Source organism: Rhizomucor pusillus (assembly GCF_041956525.1).
Source record: "Rhizomucor pusillus strain CBS 183.67 unplaced genomic scaffold VTP01scaffold_11, whole genome shotgun sequence".
Lineage (NCBI taxonomy): Eukaryota > Fungi > Mucoromycota > Mucoromycetes > Mucorales > Lichtheimiaceae > Rhizomucor > Rhizomucor pusillus.
The window spans coordinates 902,183-924,671 of record NW_027192153.1 but is presented as its reverse complement, the minus strand read 5'-3'; the positions used below and the strand labels follow the sequence as shown (position 1 = coordinate 924,671).

The 22,489-nt window shown below is 45.1% G+C and overlaps 10 protein-coding genes across 10 annotated transcripts; 6 read left to right on the top strand and 4 right to left on the bottom strand.

The window, feature by feature from the left end:
- Positions 1-13: 13 nt before the first annotated feature.
- VTP01DRAFT_1870 (uncharacterized protein) lies at positions 14-1,405 on the top strand (the record flags this gene model as incomplete). Its single annotated transcript, XM_069380268.1, has 5 exons — positions 14-23; positions 99-416; positions 478-744; positions 802-1,098; positions 1,155-1,405. The coding sequence occupies 5 exons, from the start codon at positions 14-16 to the stop codon at positions 1,403-1,405; spliced, it is 1,143 nt and encodes a 380-aa protein (XP_069238294.1).
- Positions 1,406-1,709: 304 nt separating this feature from the next.
- VTP01DRAFT_1869 (uncharacterized protein) lies at positions 1,710-1,934 on the bottom strand (the record flags this gene model as incomplete). The annotated part of the gene is made up of 1 exon (XM_069380266.1): positions 1,710-1,934. The coding sequence occupies one exon, from the start codon at positions 1,932-1,934 to the stop codon at positions 1,710-1,712; it is 225 nt and encodes a 74-aa protein (XP_069238293.1).
- A 2,009-nt stretch (positions 1,935-3,943) lies between these two features.
- VTP01DRAFT_1868 (uncharacterized protein) lies at positions 3,944-6,038 on the top strand (the record flags this gene model as incomplete). The annotated part of the gene is made up of 11 exons (XM_069380265.1): positions 3,944-4,157; positions 4,220-4,472; positions 4,535-4,548; positions 4,608-4,653; positions 4,722-4,828; positions 4,883-4,966; positions 5,035-5,144; positions 5,212-5,416; positions 5,484-5,578; positions 5,643-5,676; positions 5,743-6,038. 11 exons carry the CDS (start codon positions 3,944-3,946, stop codon positions 6,036-6,038), a joined length of 1,458 nt encoding a protein of 485 aa, XP_069238292.1.
- A 185-nt stretch (positions 6,039-6,223) lies between these two features.
- Positions 6,224-9,674, top strand: VTP01DRAFT_1867 (uncharacterized protein; the record flags this gene model as incomplete). The annotated part of the gene is made up of 12 exons (XM_069380264.1): positions 6,224-6,523; positions 6,599-6,620; positions 6,685-6,766; positions 6,830-6,932; positions 6,994-7,144; positions 7,221-7,439; positions 7,502-7,663; positions 7,728-7,856; positions 7,917-8,029; positions 8,097-8,844; positions 8,906-9,043; positions 9,100-9,674. 12 exons carry the CDS (start codon positions 6,224-6,226, stop codon positions 9,672-9,674), a joined length of 2,742 nt encoding a protein of 913 aa, XP_069238291.1.
- Positions 9,675-9,903: 229 nt separating this feature from the next.
- On the bottom strand, positions 9,904-11,287 carry VTP01DRAFT_1866 (uncharacterized protein; the record flags this gene model as incomplete). Its single annotated transcript, XM_069380263.1, has 5 exons — positions 9,904-10,367; positions 10,421-10,964; positions 11,026-11,076; positions 11,150-11,217; positions 11,278-11,287. 5 exons carry the CDS (start codon positions 11,285-11,287, stop codon positions 9,904-9,906), a joined length of 1,137 nt encoding a protein of 378 aa, XP_069238290.1.
- A 1,717-nt stretch (positions 11,288-13,004) lies between these two features.
- On the top strand, positions 13,005-13,490 carry VTP01DRAFT_1865 (uncharacterized protein; the record flags this gene model as incomplete). Its single annotated transcript, XM_069380262.1, has 1 exon — positions 13,005-13,490. One exon carries the CDS (start codon positions 13,005-13,007, stop codon positions 13,488-13,490), a length of 486 nt encoding a protein of 161 aa, XP_069238289.1.
- Positions 13,491-13,613: 123 nt separating this feature from the next.
- VTP01DRAFT_1864 (uncharacterized protein) lies at positions 13,614-16,285 on the bottom strand (the record flags this gene model as incomplete). The annotated part of the gene is made up of 7 exons (XM_069380261.1): positions 13,614-14,033; positions 14,095-14,202; positions 14,270-14,710; positions 14,774-15,528; positions 15,590-15,869; positions 15,926-16,117; positions 16,196-16,285. 7 exons carry the CDS (start codon positions 16,283-16,285, stop codon positions 13,614-13,616), a joined length of 2,286 nt encoding a protein of 761 aa, XP_069238288.1.
- Positions 16,286-16,465: 180 nt separating this feature from the next.
- On the bottom strand, positions 16,466-19,745 carry VTP01DRAFT_1863 (uncharacterized protein; the record flags this gene model as incomplete). Its single annotated transcript, XM_069380260.1, has 7 exons — positions 16,466-16,764; positions 16,829-16,941; positions 17,019-17,157; positions 17,218-17,231; positions 17,289-17,574; positions 17,635-18,678; positions 18,731-19,745. 7 exons carry the CDS (start codon positions 19,743-19,745, stop codon positions 16,466-16,468), a joined length of 2,910 nt encoding a protein of 969 aa, XP_069238287.1.
- A 587-nt stretch (positions 19,746-20,332) lies between these two features.
- Positions 20,333-21,762, top strand: VTP01DRAFT_1862 (uncharacterized protein; the record flags this gene model as incomplete). Its single annotated transcript, XM_069380259.1, has 5 exons — positions 20,333-20,602; positions 20,676-20,849; positions 20,918-21,332; positions 21,391-21,579; positions 21,638-21,762. 5 exons carry the CDS (start codon positions 20,333-20,335, stop codon positions 21,760-21,762), a joined length of 1,173 nt encoding a protein of 390 aa, XP_069238286.1.
- A 252-nt stretch (positions 21,763-22,014) lies between these two features.
- VTP01DRAFT_1861 (uncharacterized protein) lies at positions 22,015-22,438 on the top strand (the record flags this gene model as incomplete). Its single annotated transcript, XM_069380258.1, has 2 exons — positions 22,015-22,213; positions 22,281-22,438. 2 exons carry the CDS (start codon positions 22,015-22,017, stop codon positions 22,436-22,438), a joined length of 357 nt encoding a protein of 118 aa, XP_069238285.1.
- Between the last annotated feature and the right edge of the window lie 51 nt (positions 22,439-22,489).

The following is a 22,489-nucleotide window of genomic DNA, read 5'->3' as shown; positions in this document are numbered from 1 at the left end:
AGTTGCCTGCCAGATGCCTGCCAGTTGCTGCCAGTTGCTGCCAGTTGCTGCCAGTTCGGACCTTCAAATGCCAGATAGGGCTCCCAATTTGTAACTAGGACGATTACTCACGTTTCCCTGTCAAAATGAACATAACGAGGGACCAGGCAATTTGCATGTTTTTCTACGTGAATTTCACGGAGGAAAACGTAAAGCGTTGCAAAAAAAGCTTGAAGAGCTTGGCGAAGCAGAGATTTGCTGGAACGCGGATCGAAGACAACCAGTCGTCGTGCATAAACTGAGGATCAAGGGCGACCCGTTCACTTACAAAAAATACCTTGATACCACGGAAACGAACGATTGCTCTTCATCGGCGGCAGCTCAAAATAGCGCGACATATTCTTCCACCAAAGATGGGGCACATGAGGAAATGCTTCGTAAGTAATATGATTCAGTTATTACTATGCATGCGCATGTTCATCGTGGTATTCCATGTAGAAACTGAAGCTCAGGCAAAACAATTTCTAAACGAAGCATATTTCGTTGACGATCCTCTAAATGACAAGGTTTACAGTTTTCGATCGGTTGGCATGCAGGAAATTTTCAACAACCTCACATGTTTCACCAATGTTTTCAACAACCGATCTCTACTCTCATTCACCAAATGGTGCTCGACGCATCGATTGCCGTTTATGAATGCTATCGAAACGCGCAAATTGAATATAAGAAAAAGAGACTTATATGTCATGCGTGAAGGATATCAGAGTATGTATGCACGTAGATCACAAAATTCGAGGAAACCACTAATGGTTTTTTTGATAGAGAACCTTGCCCGAGCTATCACGCAATATCTAATGAATTATCAGTATTCGATACGGGCGTTAAAAAGTGAAAATTACGAGATTGTCGGATATGCTCGAAAATCACCAGGAAACGAAAATGCACAGACAAGAACCAGATTACTTCAGAAAATGATAAGGATTCTCGAAGATCGCTCGCTCGCGACAAAAATATTTGTTTCGCCTAGCTGCATTTCTAGCGAGCCGTTCAACAGCAGAGACAATAGTCTTGACAAGACCGCAATGACAGGACTTAAGAATGTCGCTGGCAATACCCAGGGTAAGTAAAAATAGCCATGTTTGAGTATTACAATTAATTATGTATAACTATTATAGACTTACTGCATTACGCCCAGGCGACCAAGACTAATATATGCCTCGCAGCCATTGATTTCGCTGGTTTGACCACGAACGTGGAGGACTTGAAGAAGCTTTTATCAACAAACAATCGCATCAAAAAAGTTGCCGTAGATACGTTCAGCTCTACGAATGAGCTATTTATATTTGACAGCGACAATCTCATACGCGACAGTAACCTTATTCAGAAGTTTCAGAACAGGAAGTCGGCCATTCGTCGCTCTATATAAAATATGCCCACTCCGCCTATCATTTATACTTACAGTCATAGCAGCTTCATATATTTCCTCGGTGACTCGCCGTCACGGAATTCCATGTTCAATCTATTTCACCACCGTTGTCCAACCATAAGTAATCTGTTTTAATTATTTGAGAACTAAGGACCATCATGCTTTAAATTCTTTGTGCTAAATCCGCTCAGATTCTGTCGATGAAGGCAGATGTAAGCAGCCGTTTGGATCATAAACATTTACGCGAACTTACAGTCATACCGAGCTTTCTATCTGTTTTACCTATACCTCGGCGGCTCATCCATTAAACCGATCCCGCTATTGGATCGGACGTCTCGTATCTACGATATGTAAAAGGATCTTCACGGATTCTTGCCAGCGATACGACGATTGGTTGTCTTGGATCCGTGTTCCAGCAAATCTCTGCTTCGCCAAGCTCTTCAAGCTTTTTTTTGCAACGCTTTACGTTTTCCTCCGTGAAGTCCACGTAGAAAAACATGCAAATTGCCTGGTCCCTCGTTATATTCATTTTGAATAGGAAACGTGGGTGAACCGGCCTAGTTGCAAATTGGACACAAGAAGCCTCCGTCCCCATCTGACATTTGAAGGTCCGAACTGGCAGCAACTGGCAGCAACTAGCAGGCAACTGGCAACCTGCCAGGTTAGGTTTATCTCACCTGGCTACCACGATCCTATTTGGGAGGTTTTTAAATGTGTAGACGTCGATTCATCTTGAGAAGCACATCAAAGTTGCACTTTGTTACGATACTTATCTAAGCATTAATGAGAATGCGAACCGAAGCCTTCGCAGTCGCTCAACCTTAAGTTGTCAGCTGCTTGACTGATCCTGGTCATCAATGTCTCTCTTAAGAACCTGTTACGCCTACTACAGCCTTAGAAACCAATGCGAAAAGAGTTAGAGCAAAAATTCCACTGAAATGCCATCAAAAATACCATGAAATATGTGCATATTTTGGACAGAGCTGGGAGTTCCTCCATCTGTGAACTGGACACTTGGTAAACTCTAATACGTCTTTACTTTCTCGGGCGGACGTAGAAGCCGATGGCGTAGTTACAGAAACGTTTGTATTTTTTCTTTTGATGAAAAAGGATAATCAACATCTATAGCTTCCTTTATTTCGACTTGCTCAGTGATGATCACGAAGCAATCTACTCGCGTGCCATAGAGCCTGCGCCTTGTGTCGTCTGTCTGATAGTCGATCTCGCGTCTTGCCCTACTATGCTTCTTCCAGTCAAAACGGATGAAGCTGGCTTCCGTGTCAACTCCTGATGACCTCTTTATTAGTTGCCCATACGCGGCATATGGAAAAATTCTTTGATATTATAGTTACATTGTCCTGGACCAAAGAGAAAATGAAGAGTTCCGGTTAAATTTTTACATACCACGTTATCTTTTTTACCAGGTGAAGAAAGATCGGTATGGATGATTTGATAGTACACGCTGGCCTGGCTCATATTCATTGCGACGCTCGAGTTACAGCGAAAATCATCCGCCAATTCTAAACTTCTCAATCAAATCTGGAAAGGAATTGAAGATATAACTCTGATTATTTATTGCGATTCAAAAACATCACATGCATTCGAGAAAGGTGAACTGTAAAAAAAGATCGGTTACTCGCCATTGATGACAATATGACGTCGGTGCCGTGCGCAGTACAAACATGAGAATTTCAAAAAAAAAAAGGTTTCAATGCCTTACCGCATAGATGCCGAGCTGACAGACGTGGTCGTATCTTCCGACTTTTGGTTGATCGCGCGCCGGTACGAGTGAATCTCCGTAGAAATTTACCTAAAAAGGTCAAAAACCCGCTGCTCAACGCTTGCAGCCTGAAGATATCGCTGTTGCTGCTGTCAACATTATTGGTTTTCAGCGATGGCTCGGCGCCGATTGTTACCTAGAGTCAATGTATTGCTTGCAACCAAGTGTATCGCGTACAGGACCCCACGTGCTGTTTAAGCAGCCAATCCCTAGAGATGGTAGTCCGTCGGCGATGAATGTTACAATCGCCGCTTGTCATACTAAACGTTGGCAGACAGCAGCACAGACATCCAAGCGTGTGTTCCTAGCAGCTGGACCATGTATTGCTAGAATGTAGGCAGTATTTAATCACTGCGCTGTAACGCTTCGCAGACTTGGAGCCTTGATATGGAAGGGAAAAGATAATATTAATCTGATAGTTGCAAATCTGCAGAAGAAATGCGACACAAACGGAAGTGCAGTCATTCGACATTTGTATTACACTGCAAAGATACAGCGCACCCTTGAACTGCAAAGCAAGAGAAAAACTACAATATAGAAACGGCAGTAACATGATGGTAATTTATCCAGTAGTGGTCGCAGCGTTGCTGAGCAAACCCGTCGCCAAGCCGTTGTTGGATTGAAATCCGAAACATCCATTGTTTCCAGTGTCCTTTGAAAGGCACCGTCACTTGTGTTTCCTTATAACAGCAGTTGCCTTTTTGCCTTTGCTCCGCGGCAACCGTTTCTCCTTTTCTTCTTCTTTTTCTCAACTGCTCATGCTGCAGAAGAACATACGGTATACTGCTACCGTTCGCATTTCTCTTTTAGCCTTAACTTCCTTGGCAACCTCCATTTACGGGTACCCTACAAGTCGTATACTTTCTGAAGAGGATGAGATCGAACCGGATTTCAATGACTACATGTCATTTAAGTTTTGGGAGAAGATTATCGTCGTCGTAGCGCTTGTGTTGCTGGGTGGTGTATTCGCAGGTATGCATGATGGGCTGCCCGAAAGAATATCTCTGCTAGGTTACTGAAAAAATTCGCCCTAGGCTTGACGCTTGGTCTTATGGGTTTGGACGAGACCAACCTCCATGTTTTGATCGAGTCTGGCACTCCTGAGGAACGAAAAAACGCAAAGAAGGTCCTTGCACTCTTGGAGCGCGGCAAGCACTGGGTCTTGGTAACTTTGCTGCTGTCGAACGTCGTGATCAACGAGACACTTCCTATTATTCTCCACTCCGTTACCGGTGGCGGTTGGCAAGCCGTCGTAATATCAACCGCACTTATCGTTATTTTTGGAGAGTAAGTGTGAGCTGGATTAGGGGTTTAAAATGAATGTTCTAAACTGACTGGGTCCGTTCTAGAGTTATTCCCCAATGTAAGGTAGCAACCATGTATACAAGAACGTGACGGATATTGACCTATCCTTTGATATAGCCATTTGCGTACGACATGGTTTGGCCATCGGTGCACGCACAGCCTGGTACTACAAAGAAATGCGAAAGTGAGATAATATTCTAATTCTTTTCCGCGCGCGCGCTTTCTCTCTAGGATGGTCCTTGTGTTGATGTACGTAATGTATCCTATTGCATACCCGACAGCTTTGGTCCTTGATTACTTTTTGGGAGAATCACACGGCACAGTTTACAAGAAGGCTGGTAAGTGCTATCGACGCAATGCATTGATAGCATTACTCTAAATGCTGGCGTTAGGCCTCAAGACGCTGGTGTCGCTTCACCAAGCTGTTAATCCTTCAGACGTCGAAGCGCTCACTGCAGATGAAGTAACCATTATCGGTAAATCTCGAGCCATTATCCATCTATTTTAAAAAGCTGAAAACATATTAATGTCATTTGAACGTTAGGCGCCGTGCTGGACTTACGGTCAAAGCCTGTATCTCAGATCATGACCCCCATTTCTGATGTCTTCACATTATCTGTTGATGATATCTTGAACGAGGAACTTGTGGATAAGGTAAAAAAAGATTGAACAGCTATTCCATCTTGGATTTTCATAGTTTGGACTAACAATCACCCCAAAGATTTTGACCGCTGGCTACTCTCGTATACCCATTCACGCTGCCGGTGACCCTACTAACTTTGTTGGCATGCTTTTGACAAAACGTCTGATTACCTACGACCCCGAGGACGCCGTTCCTGTCAAGGAAATGCAAATGAGCACTTTGCCTGAGACCGGCCCAGATACCAGTTGTTTGGATATTCTCAATTTCTTCCAGGAAGGCAAAAGTAAGTGTTCAGTTCAAAGAAAGGAGAAAAGTGATCATTCGGCGACTAATTACATGTGCTTTAATAGGCCACATGGCGCTTGTCTCTGACGATCCTGGAGGACAAAGCGGGGCTATGGGTGTTATCACATTGGAAGATGTTATCGAAGAACTTATCGGAGAGGTACAAAAACGAAAGAGATCAGGGGCTTAATTTGAATATGCCTATTAACTATACAATGCAATAGGAAATTATTGATGAAACGGACGTTTACGTTGATGGTAAGTGAAAAAAAGAAGCAAAAATGGAGGAAGAAGCGGACCACTGATTAGATATTCCCCTTGTAGTCCGCAACAAGATTCGAGTTGTCCGCCGACAAGTAGCTAACAGAAAATCCGGCCGCGGTTCCGCGAGATGGAATACCCGGAAAAGGCCTTCTCAATCTGCCATCCCTCAAGCTGTTGGTACTCTCGAACGTACCGCTTCAGGTCATTCATTGTTGAACGGTCAGAGCCACAAGGTCGTTGAGCCATATGGAAAGACATACGGCGCCATAACGAGTGGCCGTCGATTCTCTACCTCGCCTTCCCGTTTTGATTCTGAAACTGCTACTCTCCTAGACAAAGAACAGCAGAAAAAATAAACGTAAATTACACGAGATCAATTACTACAGAAAAACACACTCGCACAAACATTTCTCCTTGGGCCGGACGAGCAGTGATCGACCCGACACAGTCACCCAAAATGCGATGGTGTAACACTGCTCCCTCGGGGCATCTTCCAAATTCCCTTTTTGTGTGCCCTTATGGAGACGATCGCTCGCAACTAATGGCAAGTGCAGCGCTACTAGGAACGACGACCACTCCATCCGCAAAGGCCGCTCGGCAGATGGTCGAGCAGGTATCCCATGAATTCAACTCAAACACGAAAACCGGTCTCTCCCAACGGGATGTTCCCGATTTGCGCGCGATCTATGGCTGGAATGAACTTGACAAGGCAGAAGATGAATCCATGTTTTCAAAGTTCATCAAGTCTTTCACCGAGAATCCTCTCATTTTGCTACTTCTCGGCTCAGCAGCCGTGTCGTTGCTCATGGGCCAGTTGGATGATGCTCTTAGCATTACAATGGTAACGTACACAAAAAACAAGGTTTACGCGACTTTATACGTGTCTCCTCCCTAACGACCCGACTTTTAACAACAGGCCATCGTTATCGTTGTAACTGGTAACGACCACCAGCAGCAGCAGAGATGTTCGGCACGTTTTAACGTATACTCTATATCATGTAGTTGCGTTTGTGCAGGAGTACCGCTCCGAAAAGTCCCTGGAGGCACTGAATAGGCTGGTACCTCATTATTGCCATCTTATTAGGTACAAAGAAAAAAGCTAGGTCACCTTAACGTGGTCCTTTTCTAACGCTTCCGGTCAATCCAGAGATGGTCATCTATACACTGTATTGGCTAACGAGCTCGTTCCTGGAGATCTCGTCCAGTTCACCACTGGCGACCGGATACCCGCCGACTGCCGACTCGTCACTGTAAGTATTATCAAATCATACTTCTTTTGAAGAGTTAAATGTACCAATTTGTTTCATATAGTCAGTTGATCTGGAGATTGATGAATCGAATTTGACGGGCGAAAATAAACCTAGACGGAAAATTGTAGATGCAATCGGAACAGATGCGTACGCCGAGCTTGCATTATCCGAACGCGATAACATTGCATTCATGGGAACTCTCGTCCGCAGCGGTATATATCGATATTTTGTCTTTGAGAGAGATATATACGCGCCTTCGATTAATCGATTGATGGTTATATTTTGTAGGCCACGGCTCTGGAATCGTCGTCGCTACGGGCAAGGATACCGAGTTTGGTCACGTATTCGCTCTTATGCAGCAAGTCGAAAACAGAAAAACTCCTTTGCAAGTGAGCATGAACGAGTTGGGAAAACAGCTTTCGATGCTGTCTTTTGGTATCATTGCTGTGATCGTGCTCATCGGTCTTATTCAACGTCGTCCTTGGCTGGAAATGTTTACAATTGGAGGTGCGTTTTAGAACGAGACACATATGGATCACTTAGATTAATGATATCAAATGGGATAATAGTTAGTCTTGCTGTCGCTGCCATTCCCGAGGGCTTGCCTATTGTCGTTACTGTTACACTGGCTTTGGGTGTATTGCGCATGGCGAATCGGAAAGCGATCGTCAAGCAGCTGCCATCCGTTGAAACACTTGGTTCCGTTAACGTAGTCTGTGCTGATAAGACTGGTTGGTATCTAGGCTTTGGAGCACATGGCAGTGTGTTTTACTGATCCTAGATACGCTACTTTAGGCACGTTGACATTGAATCAAATGACAGTTACTAAGATATATACCCTTGATGACCAAAGGATTTTCGACTACTATGAAGAAACTTCTCCAAATGTTCTAACCGATGCGCTTCAAAAGACATTGTTAATTGGTACGGCTCAGTGGGACGTATATTTTCCTGCATTTTAGGCTCTCACACGATCGATTTTAGGTAATCTTTGCAACAACGCAGCTGTCGGAGAGGACGGAAAGTATATTGGACAACCAACTGATATTGCGTTGTTGGATGTGGTTGTACGGACCGGATTACCGGATGAGCGCCAGGTAAGTTGCATCAAAAAGCAAAAGGCTTTTTTTGAAAAAGGTAAATGACTAATTGAACGTATACAAGAATTACGAACGAGTTGAGGAGATACCATTCAGCTCTGATTCAAAGTTCATGATGGTTGCTTGCAGAAGCAAGGATGGAAACGGACAACAGATCAACTACTTTAAAGGAGCTACAGAAATTATCCTTGAAAAGTGCACAACGTACTACACCGCAGAGGAAGGTCCCATGCCGCTGACAGCCGAGCTGAAGGAAATTGTATTGACCCAAGTAGCGGGTATGAGCTCGCACGGTCTTCGCGTTATCTCCACTGCGTTCGGTACAAAACAGCAAGACCTGTGCTTCACAGGCTTTCTGGCAGTGCATGATCCTCCTCGGACAGGAGTCTCGGATGCTCTTCAGCTCCTAAGACAGGGTGGTGTGCGTGTTGCCATGATCACTGGCGACTCTGAGGCGACAGCGCTATCCATCGCACGCAAACTGGGCATTCCTTCCAATCCCAACAAAGCCAGCTGCTTGACCGGCCGTGATATCGAGTCGATGACCGAACGTCAGTTGCAGGAGATGATCAGCAGCGTCTCTGTTTTTGCACGCACTACGCCGAAGCACAAACTTGCTATCGTAAAGGCATACCAAGCAACGGGTGCTGTAGTTGCAATGACAGGCGACGGTGTCAACGATGCTCCGGCGCTCAAGATGGCTGATATCGGTATTTCCATGGGAAAGAGCGGCACAGATGTTTCCAAGGAGGCTGCAGACATGATCCTTGTGGATGATGACATCTCGACAATTTTGCATGCCATTGAAGAAGGTTTGGGTGTTAAATAATATCCAGGGAAAGAGCAACAAATCCAAATTTACACGTTATTTAGGCAAATCCATCTTTTACAATATCCAAAACTTTTTGACATTCCAGCTAAGCACAAGTATTTCTGCTTTGACACTGATTGCTCTCTGCACACTTTTTGGTCTTCCAACGCCGCTCAATGCTATGCAGATTCTTTGGATCAGTAAGTCGCTTGCAGTGTAAAGTGTCGAAAACGTCTAAATATTCAACCGCTGGTAGACATTATCATGGATGGTCCTCCGGCTCAATCCTTGGGTGTGGAACCCGTTGATCCAGGCATCATGAAGAAACCACCGCGGTCGCGCAGCGCCAATATCCTCACAACCGGTCTCGTTTCCCGCGTACTGACAGCAGCGATGGTGGTTGTCATTGGCACGCTGTTCGTCTATGTGTCCGAGCTCGAAGACGGCGTTGTGACAAACAAGGATGCCACCATGACATTTACAACGTTTGTCTTTTTCGACATGTTTAACGCGTTGGCTTGCCGGTCAGCGAGGAAATCCATCTTTTCAGTCGGGCTCTTCTCGAACAAGATGTTCAACATGGCTGTTGGCGGTTCGATAATTGCACAGCTTTTGGTCATATACACGCCGTTCCTGCAGTCTATTTTCCAGACAGAACCGCTATCGTTTTACGACCTTGCAAAGATCGTCGTTGTATCGAGCAGCGTGTTCATTGTCGATGAGCTTAAAAAGTTCTGGGTTACGAAGGGCGTCAGCTTCGGCCGGCAGGGCAGCTCAGGAAGATACTATGTATCGAACGAAGGTCTCGACCAGGCTAGCGCTGCAGTTTAAGATTAGTTTTTCCTTTGTGGTCTTCTGTTTTGCTGCTTCTTTACGCATTTCTTTTTTTACAAACATAGATTCCCTCTCACTTCGTTTTCTTCTATTATTTTTTTTTATCCTCATCAAGCTTGTAGAAATACTAATAGTACACACTTTGCACGCAATAACCTGACCACACACAAAGGAACTGAAGGGTATTATACAAAATTGGTTTTACTCTAATTCACGCTCGATCCGTTTAATCAACACCGTGATCTAGCAGGAAATTTGTCGCTTTTGTCAAATCATAGTCGTTCTTCTCCAAAGCTTCGGCAGCCTGGTGTCTTGAGAATCCCATGTTGACTAATTCATCAATCAAATGCTCGTGGGATTGATGTGGAGTTGGGTGTGGAGGCAACGGGGGTGGTATAGTAGGCAAGCTGTGTGCTAGAGACGGCGATGCTCCAGCTGCTACTGCTGCTGCTGGGTTTGGCGGCGTTGACGGTGATCCCGGCAGCACTGAAGCAGCAACTATGCGGGGCGAGGTATGTGTAGGTGACGGTGAGGATCCAGTTTCTGTGAACGGTTTTGGTGGGAGTGCAGGCGCAGGAGCCACAGGCGGGGACGAATGGCGTGTCGCTGGATGATGCGGTGGATACACATGCTTTTGTTGCGGTGGTGGACGTGTTGCGTTTCCATTGTATGCTGGCGGCCTGTACGCTACTTTGGATATATCCATTAACACGCCAATATGAGTATATAAGTTGATCCTTTACCTTCGCCGCCTGTATACTGCGGTGAAGACGCTCTTTTGTGCGCATTCGGGTATGGATGCGATGCCGCTATCTGAGATGGAGAAACATTATCTGGACGAGGATGGCCCAAGATCCAGCCTAAAGCAGTCAAGTCGTTCTCAGGCTGATCCCATGGATCAGGCGGTGCTAATCCCTGCTCGAACTTTAGATAATCGAACGAATTTGTTGCTGTGTCATCCGTCGCAGAGCTGGTCTCTTGCTGCTGTTGCTGCAATGGCTGCTGGTTCTCGTCACGCTGCTGCTCCTGCTGCTGCTGCTCTTCCTGACTCTGTTGTTCCTGAGCAGCAGTCTTGTTGCTGTGAAGTTGCTCAGGTTTAAGGATGCGAGTATCCGTGTCAAGGAAGCCGGGTGCAATCTTGCGTGCAGCGAGCTTTTGTTTCCTAATCTTTTCTTCTTGGTATGCCTTTCTCAATGCATCGAGTCGTTCTGATTCCTTTTGCTGAGCTTCTCGCGCAGCTGCAATGTCTGCCAACGCATCCTTTTCGATAGCAAACGGGTACGGTACCTTAGACGCATAAATCAGCATGTTTCCACTTCTTGGCGCGCCGCCGCACTTGTATACTTACCATAACGAGTGCAGGATCAGGCATTGGCACCAGCTCTGAAGCAATGTTTATCTATGTAAATAACAACAAGCTTAGTTTAGCAGCAGCCGAGTGAGAGAAGGTTCCATGCATTGCTGTAGCATACCTGTCTTGGTAGCTTATACTGTGGAGAAAGCATTGTGGGAACATCTTGCAGCGCCGAGTAGATTGAGCCTAGCAAGCAACTGGTTAAGAATCTAATCCAGCTCGTCTAGTTTCTGGGAAACGTAATACCTTGGTCCATGTTGCTAGCTCCAAAAGGTCCTGCGTCAGCGGGCGGTGTACACTGCTGCAAGTTAGTCGATCTTTGCGGAGTCGATCACAGTATTTTCAGAATTAGATATTGTACAACAGTAAAAAGATATCGTGTAGTTAGATGTCGCATTTTTTATGCTCTCTTGACAAGCACCAATTTTTGTGATGTCGTTCTGAAGACATCGTATTGAAGCAGATATATTGACTTGTCACACATGTTTTCCTGTATTAGAATTTGACTTGTCAAACAACAAGCATATGACTTTTTATTGTTAGGTTTGAGAACTAAAAGAAGAGGAATGGAGGACAAGTTAAAAAAAGGAGGTTCACAGAAAACAGGAAGAATGAAAATACAATGATGAAGAGAATGGTTATGAAACATATGCAATACCAGCAGGGCGATCAAGGCAACAATCGTCTTGTTAAATCGAAGCTCGCATGATGAGCATCATGGTGAAAATGGAACCACTGGAGGAAGAAGTAGCAGGTAAAATGGCGACACAGGGATACCTAAGGCAATGAAGGCAACCTTGTATCTGCCGGGGACGACAGTGCTGGGCATAGGATAGTTGATGACATGTTCATAATAAGTAATATTTCCATTTCAATGGTAAAAATAGGATGGACAGGCGAAGTTGGTCTTGACCGATGAGTGATTTCCTTTGCTCGGGTTGTAGCAATATCTTCCAGTGTCAAAACGCCCCGATTGCATTTCTCCAGTTTCTACCCACATCGAACACACGACTTCTAACTCTAACATTCCCTATCTTGGTCAACACCTTGCAATTTCATCTCGACATGTGTGGAGAAAATCGAGTCTCCGGGCAATCCGCTGTCTATCTTGCTCAGAGATTCCTTCATTAGCCGTTCTCGCCTATATTTCTCAAAAGAAAAAAAAAGAAAAATGACAGAAATATCTCAACAATTGAACAGCTATATCCTATCTCCACTGCTCAACGCACCTGATCTAGAGACATCCGCATGGATGTATCATAAGACGGTGCAATCATTTCACTTTTTACTCCCCCTTGCGACGTGCTGGGACAGATATATTATAAGCAGAGAGAAGATAGTTTCGTAGCTTTTTGGCATCCGCTAATGTCTGTTCGCAGACGTGGCAGGTGCGCTTCAGGAGTATCAACGTAGTCATGTCTACATAACCAGGCAATAAAATCTTTGAAACTCGAGGAGGCCGCTATTTTTCAAATGGGTCACATAAACTGCATATATGCAAAGGTTGATGCTGGAAATTCTTCTATAATAAAAGCACCTCCACGACTAGAGCGCATGTTGTTCATTGTGTTCAGCAGAGACCGTGGCATCTCAGAAGTGGATGACCAGTTGGAGCGCCAGATGGAGACCCACCAGCGCAAAATTCATTTTCAGCCAACGCAAATTCGATTTCTTATTGCGCAAAATAATTTTCAAACAGCGCAAATTCTGTGACTGTTCTCGCAGAGGGGCAGGATGGGCAGCATTTTTTCAATGTCCCACCTTTACATGACCTCAAGAGACGAAAATGGATAACAATGCAAATAAACCTCGTAGAGAACAATTCCTTGCTTGTAGATCTAGCTGGATGTGAGGATGTGTTCTCTGTGTTTGATAGATATATTATGATGTTTAGAGAAAAAAGGGCGCGGGTTGTTTGGGAGGAGTGCAGAAGAAGAATTCGCACTTGTAGAATCTCTTTTCCGAAGAATCGTATGGACGACGACGATAGCCAGCAGCAGCAGCCAGTGCCTTTGCCACACCACAAGTTATCCTTGGAGCTTCGCAAACATCCAGTCCGAGGAAGAGGAGTATTTTGCGCCGCGGGCAGTATACCACAAAACACGCTCGTCGAAGTCAGCCCAATATTGCTGTTTACGAGCGATGAATACGAGCAACATGGCAAATTCACGATCGCCGATCACTACACCTACCGGTGGCAGGGCGGCTACGCGCTCGCTTTGGGATTAGGATCAATGTTTAATCACTCGAGCAAACCAAATGTTGGATTCATTCGAGATTTCAAGAACGGCGTTATTCGCTATGTCACGTTGCGCGAGGTCAAACAAGACGAAGAACTTTGCATCTCATATGGCTCCAACCTATGGTTCGAGTGCGACGACGACGAGCAAAATACTGCTGAAGAAAGCGAAGACGACGAGGATTTGGATGCTGAATGGCTGGGCCACATCTCACTGTAGACTATATATCCTGTACATATTTCAACAATTATATTGTGGCAGCAAAAAGAGATGTGTAAACATGTAATGGATGGGGATACAAATGCGTGTGGTTGGATGATGGGATACAATGCGAATTTACTACTATACGCCGCCCAAAAGCTGGAGCGCGAGTGCTTCTTGATCTTGCAAAGTCTGTGGTTCTTCGATTTCAATGACACGTTTCTTTGATGGAGGCTCCTCTTGTTCTTCTTGAAGATCTTCCTCCCATTTCCGTTTCCAGGCTTCTCTTTCCTCGTCTTCCTCCTCTTCTATCTCCTCCTCCATGGACATTTCTTCCTCGTCGTAGTCTGCGCCGCCGGCAGCAGCGCGGCGTGCTTCTTCTTCTCTTTGCTTCTTCTTTAAGCGCTTTTCTCTGCGTTTTTCTTTGGCAAGAACCTTATCTTCTATATCTGCAGTCTTCATGTTCTCGGCTTCTTGGCTAATGAATTTCTCGCGCTGTGTCTTTGCATCACCAGCCTTCAAGAACTCTTCTTCACCCACCATCTCATACAGTTGATGAGGCTAAAAGAACAGAGTTGAGTCAGTCATCTTCGCCCCTTTGCTTTCCATTTTGTCAACTTACGTTGCCCTCCTCATCAAAGACAATTCTTTCGCCCTTGGAAGACTTCTTTGCTCGTTCCTTCTTTGACAACTTTTGTTGTCGTTTAGATAGATTGTCAGTTTTGAGCTCCTACATGAATAAATATATATGTCAATACGGCTGTCGTTTTTCCTACAGGTATGTATGTCTTTCGTACCTTGAACGTCTCTTCATCTTCAGACTCATCCTCAATATCATGATTAGCTCGTTGTATGGTCAAGAATTCTTCATCGTTGTCACCAGCTGCATCCTCATCAAATGCAACCAGTTTGTGGTAATGCTCAGAAAGAATATCCTGATTCTTTCTCTGGAACATCCTATCGTATTTCGTTCGAACCTCATTTGCCTTGCGTTGAGGCTGTTCTTCGTCTTGTTCAGCGGCTTCTTCTGCCTTGTCCTGCTTCTTTTCCTCAACTGCCGCTGCTGCTGCTGCTTCCTTCTTTTGTTGTTCCTTGGCTTTTTCCTTGTTCAAGAACTTGATCTTTGGTGCACCAGCCAAACCAAGCGCTTGAGCAAACTCTTCAGCAGGAAGCTCTGCAGCTTTGAATACATTCTTGTTACGCTGTAGATATACAGAGCGCATGTACGCTACGAATGCCTTTAAAGACCCGTTTAGTAAATAAGTTCCATACATTCGTTTTAAAACATGACAGAAACTTACACGCTGGCCAAGATATTTGATTTCCGGATCTTGGAAACAGAAACTTTGCAGCTGGTTCTGGATAGACTTTTGCTTATTTTCACGGATCTTGATTTCTTCGATAGGCACCTTCTTTCTCTTTAGCTCTTCCAGCATCCCTTCTACCTCTGTCGGCACGAGGAGCAAGAGCGCGTGACCTTGAGCGTTGAAGCGAGCAGTGCGGCCTACACGGTGGATATATGTTTCTGCATCTTCGGGGCAGTCCAGCTGGAAGACCCAGTCCACAGCCGGGAAATCGAGGCCGCGAGCAGCAATGTCAGTGCAGAACAAAACGGCGTGCTGCGTAGATGTAAATTTTCGAAAGATCTCGACACGTTTTGTCTGTTTCTGCTTTCCGTGGAGATGTAAAAGTGGTATACCCGGCTGAAGCTTACAGAAACATTCAAAGACGAAGCGTGTCTGTTTGCAGCTGGATAAGAACACGATCGTCTTAGTCTTCAAGTGGGTTTTAATAAAGGAATACAGGGTATCCAGCTTGCGCGGCAAATCGCAGACGACGTAGTGCTGCGTCAAGCTTTGCGGGGTGCTGTGTTCGGCCTTCTCGTGCACGGCAACGTACTCTGGATCTTTCAGACTGAGGCGAGCAAGATCCTTTACCGATCGAGTTTGCGTTGCAGAAAACAGCATCGTTTGGCGTTGCTTTGGCAAATTTTCGATAATGGCGTTCATCGTCTTCTGGAAACCCATATCCATACATCTATCAGCCTCGTCCAAAACTTTGCAAAGAACCAGGTGTTAGATCAAGTTGCAGCCTAGACAGCTCAAGCATAGACATACCCAATACTTGCAAGTTGTCGCAATCAAAGCCTGCAGACTGATCCATATGTTGAAGTAAACGACCAGGTGTAGCAACCAAGATGTTCATGCGTGATATACGTTCTTTTTCGACTTTGAAATCCTTGCCACCGATAATAAGACCGGCCGAGAAGACGTGTGCTTTACCGATTTTGCGCAAAACTTCGAAAATCTGAACGGCGAGTTCTCGAGTAGGCGAAATGATTAATGCTCCCAAGCCATCCGAAGCATTCCAATGTGCTCTATACAGGATCTCGAGAACCTTTCCAAAGGTGTAAGAATATAAAAGTCAATAAATATCCAAATACTACGACTTACAGGAACAAGGAACGCCAACGTCTTGCCACTGCCGGTTTTGGCTGCACCCAAGACATCTCGTTTAGCCAAAGCAAGTGGGATCGCCTTGCGTTGAATTTCGGTGAGCTGTCGGTAGTTGGCGTTCTTTAGACCAAACATGGTCTTTGAGGTGATGGGTAGATCTTCAAAGAACTTGACATCGGCGTAATTTTCCTGGTGGTGGCGGTGGTCACAAGCGTTAGTAAAAGAATGGACTTGCAAGTAATATTGACTTTTAACAGATCAACTTACAGGATGTGCACTCTTTTCTTCAATGGACTGAAGTTCCTCTTGATTTCTCTTACGCTGCTCCTTTACGCTTATTTTTCGGTTTCGGGGCATTGTGTAAAGTCGAAAGCTCCTGCTGACCTCTGAAAGCAGGCAGCGTTGAAATTTCCAGCTTGGTGGTCAAAGCCACCTTCCTTAAATTGCATGAAATTTCAAATCAGGAACGTTGAAACATATGATGCTTAAGTGATTGAGAGAGTATCATTGTACAAGTACAAATTGCGAAAGTAGATACTAGGTTCGTAGACATTGCCAGTATGCTGAATGTATCCTTTTAACTCGTTCTACTGTTCGAACGGCCGCCACGGATGGGAGAAACTGTGTAGGCATTTCTGGGGCTTCGCCTATCAAGACCTCCATGCAGGCAGCAGCCGACTGCGATATCGCGTTCAAGTTGTAACCACCTTCAAGTGCAAGCACGAGGCGACCGTTGGCAACGCCCTTGAGCATGTGAGTCATTTGACCGTAGCCGGCAGGCGTAACCTTACACTCGCCGATGGTGTCACCCAGTGCAGCGTCGAATCCTGCAGACACTGCAGTAGCGGTGCAAATGTCAATTTTCATCCGGTGTCATAAGATGTGTGAGTTACTACCCACCAATTACCAAAGACGGGTTGAATTCCAAAGCTACGGGTATGACAATCTGCCGGAAAGCATAAAGATAATCGCCGTCTGTCATGCCAGGGCAAGGCCAGGGTATATTAATTGTCCTAACAGTCGTGCCACATCAGATCTTATCATTCGCGAAAACAAATAATCCTTTTTCTTTTTGTAGGCTACCACTTACTTTCCTTTTCCCGCCCCTGATCCAACGTTTATCCTGCCGCCCTTCTTCAGCGCGGGATAGTATGTGCCGTCTTCGTATCGATGTAATGATACATACAATACATTCGGATCTTCATCTGTCAGTTGCTGAGTACCGTTTCCTGCATAGTAAGTTCAGCATCCCTGATAAAGTTGCATCCAAATTGAGCCCTGTAAATTACCGAAATGGACGTCCCTAATCGTTACAAAAATGAGCTATTTGGCATTACATCGGGGTATTGTAGCAATTTACCAGTCGACAATCATGACCCTTTCTTCCGATGGATAATTCTTTTTACAGTATTGAATAGCGATCGCCACATTGTTGAATAAACAGAATCCCATCGGACGATCGTTTTCCGCGTGATGTCCCGGTGGACGTACAATTGCAAATGCATTCTTCACCTTGTCACGGAGTACGGCGTCGCAAGCTGTAATTACACCGCCAGCAGAGTATAATGCAGATTCAAACGAGTGCGCATTCAGATATATGGAATCTTCTTTTTCCGCCCGCTTCATAAGAGCATCGCTGGATAAATCTATACCAACTGCGCATTAGTACACAAGATGTCGGGGGACTATCGGCTAACCTATAATACCAGCAGTTTTTCGCATAGACGAGTAATGTTCTCTCTGGTGGATGGATAGTATTTCGTCTTTGCTTGCCTTGCGGAGGGGTAACCGGATACATTTGTCAAGTAGTCCTCGTTCCTTCATCTCATAATAAATGTACGATATTCTTCGAGGATCTTCTGGGTGCTTCTCAAAGACAGTTTGATCGATTTCTTTGTGATATGACATGATGACATCGTACACATAGCCTGTTGGTAACTCTCTCCTGTTGATCTTCTTTACCCGTGCTACTTTTCTGTACGATGTTATGTCATCCAATTGTTCCGAGTCGTCCACTGGTCTCGCTTTCCGTTTGCCGGTTCGCTTATCTTTTCCATTCGTGTAGCCTCCTCGATCAAGCGCAACACTGCTTTCTCGACTTGTAGTAAACGCTGGCGTTTTCGCAATATTGTTTCGTGGAATTTTAGGAGTACCCATGGAGGCATTCTCGTGAAGTTTATTGCTGGATGCATCGTCGCTGCTGCGTTTGGAGGACGATGCCAGGGTCTTTTCTTTTAGTTGTTCCATGAATAGACTGCTAGGCTCCTCTCGTATCTCTCCTTCCTCCAAAGATGTGCTAGCAGATGTAAGTCTTGTAGAGTTATCATCTTCTGAAACCGTTACGGCATCTATGTACTCCTCTTCATCCGCATCAGGAGCATCGCTGTTCGCTATTAGCGCTGCAGTGAAATTTTGGACTCTTCCAGCGATTTTTTCGCTATCATCTGGTCGGATTTCGGAAGTATCTCGAGTTACTCTACTTAAAAGCAGTTCTGCTTCGTCGTCTATCTCTTCCTCAGCTGACCGATCCTCCGAAACATCCACAGACATATCAGTTGTAAAACGCTGTTTCGTCTCGCCGCTTTTATCTTGCTCAACTGGTTGATCCTCAGAAACATCCATCGACATATTAGTTGCAGAAGGCTGCTTTGTTTTATCTTCGTCAATCGATTGATCGTCAGAAACAGCTACGGGTATGCTGGTTGAAGGAGCGGCTTCTCTGTCAATTGCTACTGGTTTATCAGATCGCTCTGCATTCGGCTGAGGAACGTCTTTTGCAGGTAACTGTGCTGGAATGACAACTGGCTTTTTTGCTTTTTTGGTTGCGTCGGTGTTGTTGTTGTTGTTGTTGTTGTTGTTGTTGTTGTTGTTGTTGTTGTTGTTGTTGTTGCTGCTGGTGGACGTCCTCTGCTGGGAGGTTTACAGGCTTTTCATTAGCTCTTGCACTTATCAACGATGCGATGTTATCCTCCTCGTCTTCTTCGATATACAACTCGTCCACTTCATCTTCTTCGTCGTCCATCGGTGGTTCCCACACTATCGGTTTGGATGTTTTTCTTGCAACTGTCGGCGTTTGTTTCACTTGCTTTTCTTCTTTCTCCTCCTTCTCCTTTTCCTGTTCCCTTTCATCTTCTGTACCGGTTGATGCCGTAACAAAACTTCCACTATCACTGATAGCCCCCTCATCATCTTCATCCTTCTGGCCGCCGGGCACGTTACTCGCTTTCTTCTTGCCCTTATCCTTCCGCTTTCTTGGTATTCCGTTCACCGAATGTAGCAGTTTCTGGAACTTGGATTCTGCTGGGTTTTCCTTCTGCTGCTCTTCTATCACCATGGTTGAAACCGAATCTTGTTGTTGCACTTGCTGCTCTGGTATATTTTCATCATTTTGTTCTTTTTCTGCTGCTGCTGCTGATGGCTCGGGCGTAGCTTCCCTGCTACTATCAATGGTGATAGGTTGTGCGGTGTGTTGATTATTGTCCTCGCCGTCAGAGGATGCTTCTGTGAGATCGATCGTTTCAGCCTTCTTTACTGTATTCAAGGGAAGAGGCGGTAAATATGCGTGCAACAACCTAGGTCGAGTTCGTACGCTTCGCAAAGGCGCGACACTGTCTCCTAATAGCTTTGCCGCCATTGAAGATGTCTCGATCTGTGAGCTGACAGAACATGTTGGCATCTCCTGATCACTGCGCGTTTCTGTCGGTTGGGAGCTGCTGGTTGCTGAAATCTTTGAGCGCTTGAATGTCTTGACTCCCACGGCGTCATCGGTAGGCGCCTGGCGTTTCGGTGGCAATGGCATTGATTGCGAGCTGTCCATTGCCCAAGATCACGTAGTGTAAAGTAGCTTTTCTGAGTGTTGTGCGGGACGGCGCTGGCAAGAGAAAGGTGAAACGAGCAGTGTCAAAAAGCTGGATTCATTCTGTGTGACTTTTTAAGGATACCTACCAGCTTCCGCTCTCCCAGCATTGATACAGATACTTGACCTTTCTTTAGTGGCAGAACGTGCAACTTGACACGGATAATATCATGCATGCTTTCATAAGTTCTAACAAGAAGCACGAGTACCAATGAAGATAACTATGGTATGTTATGTTCTATATGATATTCACAGTGAACTCCGTTCCAATCACCCAACTTCGTTTCTTGATCCATTTAGAAGCGCTTTCTATTGCATTGTTGCATATTTACAACAGTGCCCACGTTTGCCGAGGCAGGCTTTATCCAAGCCAATCACATGTGACTATTCGATGTTATCATTCGTAGCTAAAACTTTTAACAGTTCGATGCGATGGTTTGGCCCCTGTTTTGATTATGCGAGGCGTTAATTTTGATTTTGGTCTGGCTTTATGCCGAAAGTTTAACTAGATATAAAGTGAGCCCTCTGGTTTATGTCGTATCTTCTTCATGTATTCTGGATCCAGACAGGCACAGCAACAGCAGCAGCAGAAACTGGTGCCATGCGAAAACATGGAGAAGATCTGCGTCTTGGTGGACGAGAAGAACAAGAAGAAGAATATCGCATCAAAGAAAAAATTCACATATTACGATATTGACACCACCGTCACGGTTACAGCAGACTCTCTCGACACCGTGCTTGCGTTTGCGAACGATGGAGTGCGCTATTGGCTCGACTTGCAGCTTCCATCCACATCAGATATAGAGAGGGTCAGCAAGGTATAAGCCCCGTGATTTGAATATTATTCCCATGCTATTCCAGTTCATCTACATACACGATTTCTATCAATAGAAACATGGCATTCACCAGCTGACTTTGGAGTCCATTGTACAGCAACAATCTCTGCAAGAAACAATGACTATATTTACTCGATATCACTACTTTGTGCTTGCACTACCGGGAAAACATTACCACTGCCATCCATTGTGCGTCTACAGTGTAGTATTCGACAATTGCATTTTGACGGTAAGATTACATACGGGGAGCTAAGATATCTACAAACAAAATTTAACGGAAACGAATTGTACCAAAAGTTTCACTTTGAAGAGATAGCAGAGGTTACAGTGATTCGAGACCAAGTGGTTAAAATGGAAAAGTTCATGGTCACAACCCCGGCCTGGATAAACTATGTGCTTATCCGTTCCATCGTGGAGAAACAATACGACCTTATCACCGGCACCGAAGTTTGCATACGTGCGCTCAACGATGAAGTGACAAGGACGACGTACGAGCGGCCCAGCGATCTGGAGTGCAAAATTTCCAACATTGCAGCGGATATCAGCACGTTTACGTTGGCGCTAGGCAGCAAGCTTGCTATCGTAAACATGATGAACAAGTGCTTGAAGCAAAAAGGAGAGCCGCTCGTACACTACGCCCTAGTGTCCCCGAAGTCTAAAGTAGTAGCAACCACGTATCCGGGCATAGCTATCCATGTAGAAGAGCTGCAAAGTAAGTAAATAAATATGGAGAGATCATGACATAAATCATTGCTAAAACTGGTTATTAGATCGCATTGTGCAAGCGTTGCAAAACTTGGAGCGGATGGACAAACTTTTAGCTCTGATCCACGCGAGTTTCCTGGCCAAGGTATCGATCAAGCTAGCCGAGGCATCGAACGACACAAATTTGGTGATCGGGCGCCTCACGACATTTGCAACTGTGTTGCTACCGATGAATCTGGTCACCGGATTGTGGGGTAAGCGTACTGCACTTTACTTCCTTATTTCTATCTTTTTAATTATTGTGTGCTCCAGGCATGAACGTTAAAGTCCCCGGAGAGGACAACGATTCCTTGGTCTATTTTTTCTGGATCCTAAGTGGGCTGGCCATTCTGGCAATGGTGCTGCTGACACTCGCGCGTAAATCCAACTTGATATAATGAGTCACACACTCAATTCTGTCAATATTTCACTGTAAAACTCGTATGTATAAAGATGTCTGTATATCAAGCTTTAGTAGGATCCGATACTGGTATATATATTTTAACAACACTGTCGTTTGATTATTCATGAGTTCCATCTTCCTGGTTCTCCCACAACCTTTTTTAAAAAGAGCAAAAGGCTGCTCATCCCCCATGCTTGTTCCTAATACAGAAATTAGGGGCAGCATCGCTTCTGAACTCCGGACGTTGATGAGCACACAACCACCACTACCAGCAGCAGACTCGAGCAACAACCAGCAACAAGAAGAGAATGACGACACAACTTGTGTGATGGCTCAAGGAATCTTGTCTATCCTGGGACCAATAGTCCTCGACATTGATAAAGCGATCGCAGCTACTAAGCAGAGTCAGAGTGATCTCGGTAGCGAGATTGACAAGCTGGTGAAAGGTAAACTTGAGGGCGGCCGCCGCCGCGCCTACTACTTTTGCAAAGAAAACTAACTCTCAAAGCCCAGACTTGGAACAATCGGCAAAAATCGTGGAACCACCGCGGTTGCAGCCAGTTCTTGAAAAGCTGAACAATGCGCGCAGGCGGCTCACGGCAGTGAACAAGATGATGCATCAAACTCAGGCTCGCGTGCAGCGAATCCAGGAACGTCTCGAAGAAAAATAGTAATAGTAAAAAGCAGGCAGTTTTTTCCTTTTTCTTTTTATACAATTTGTT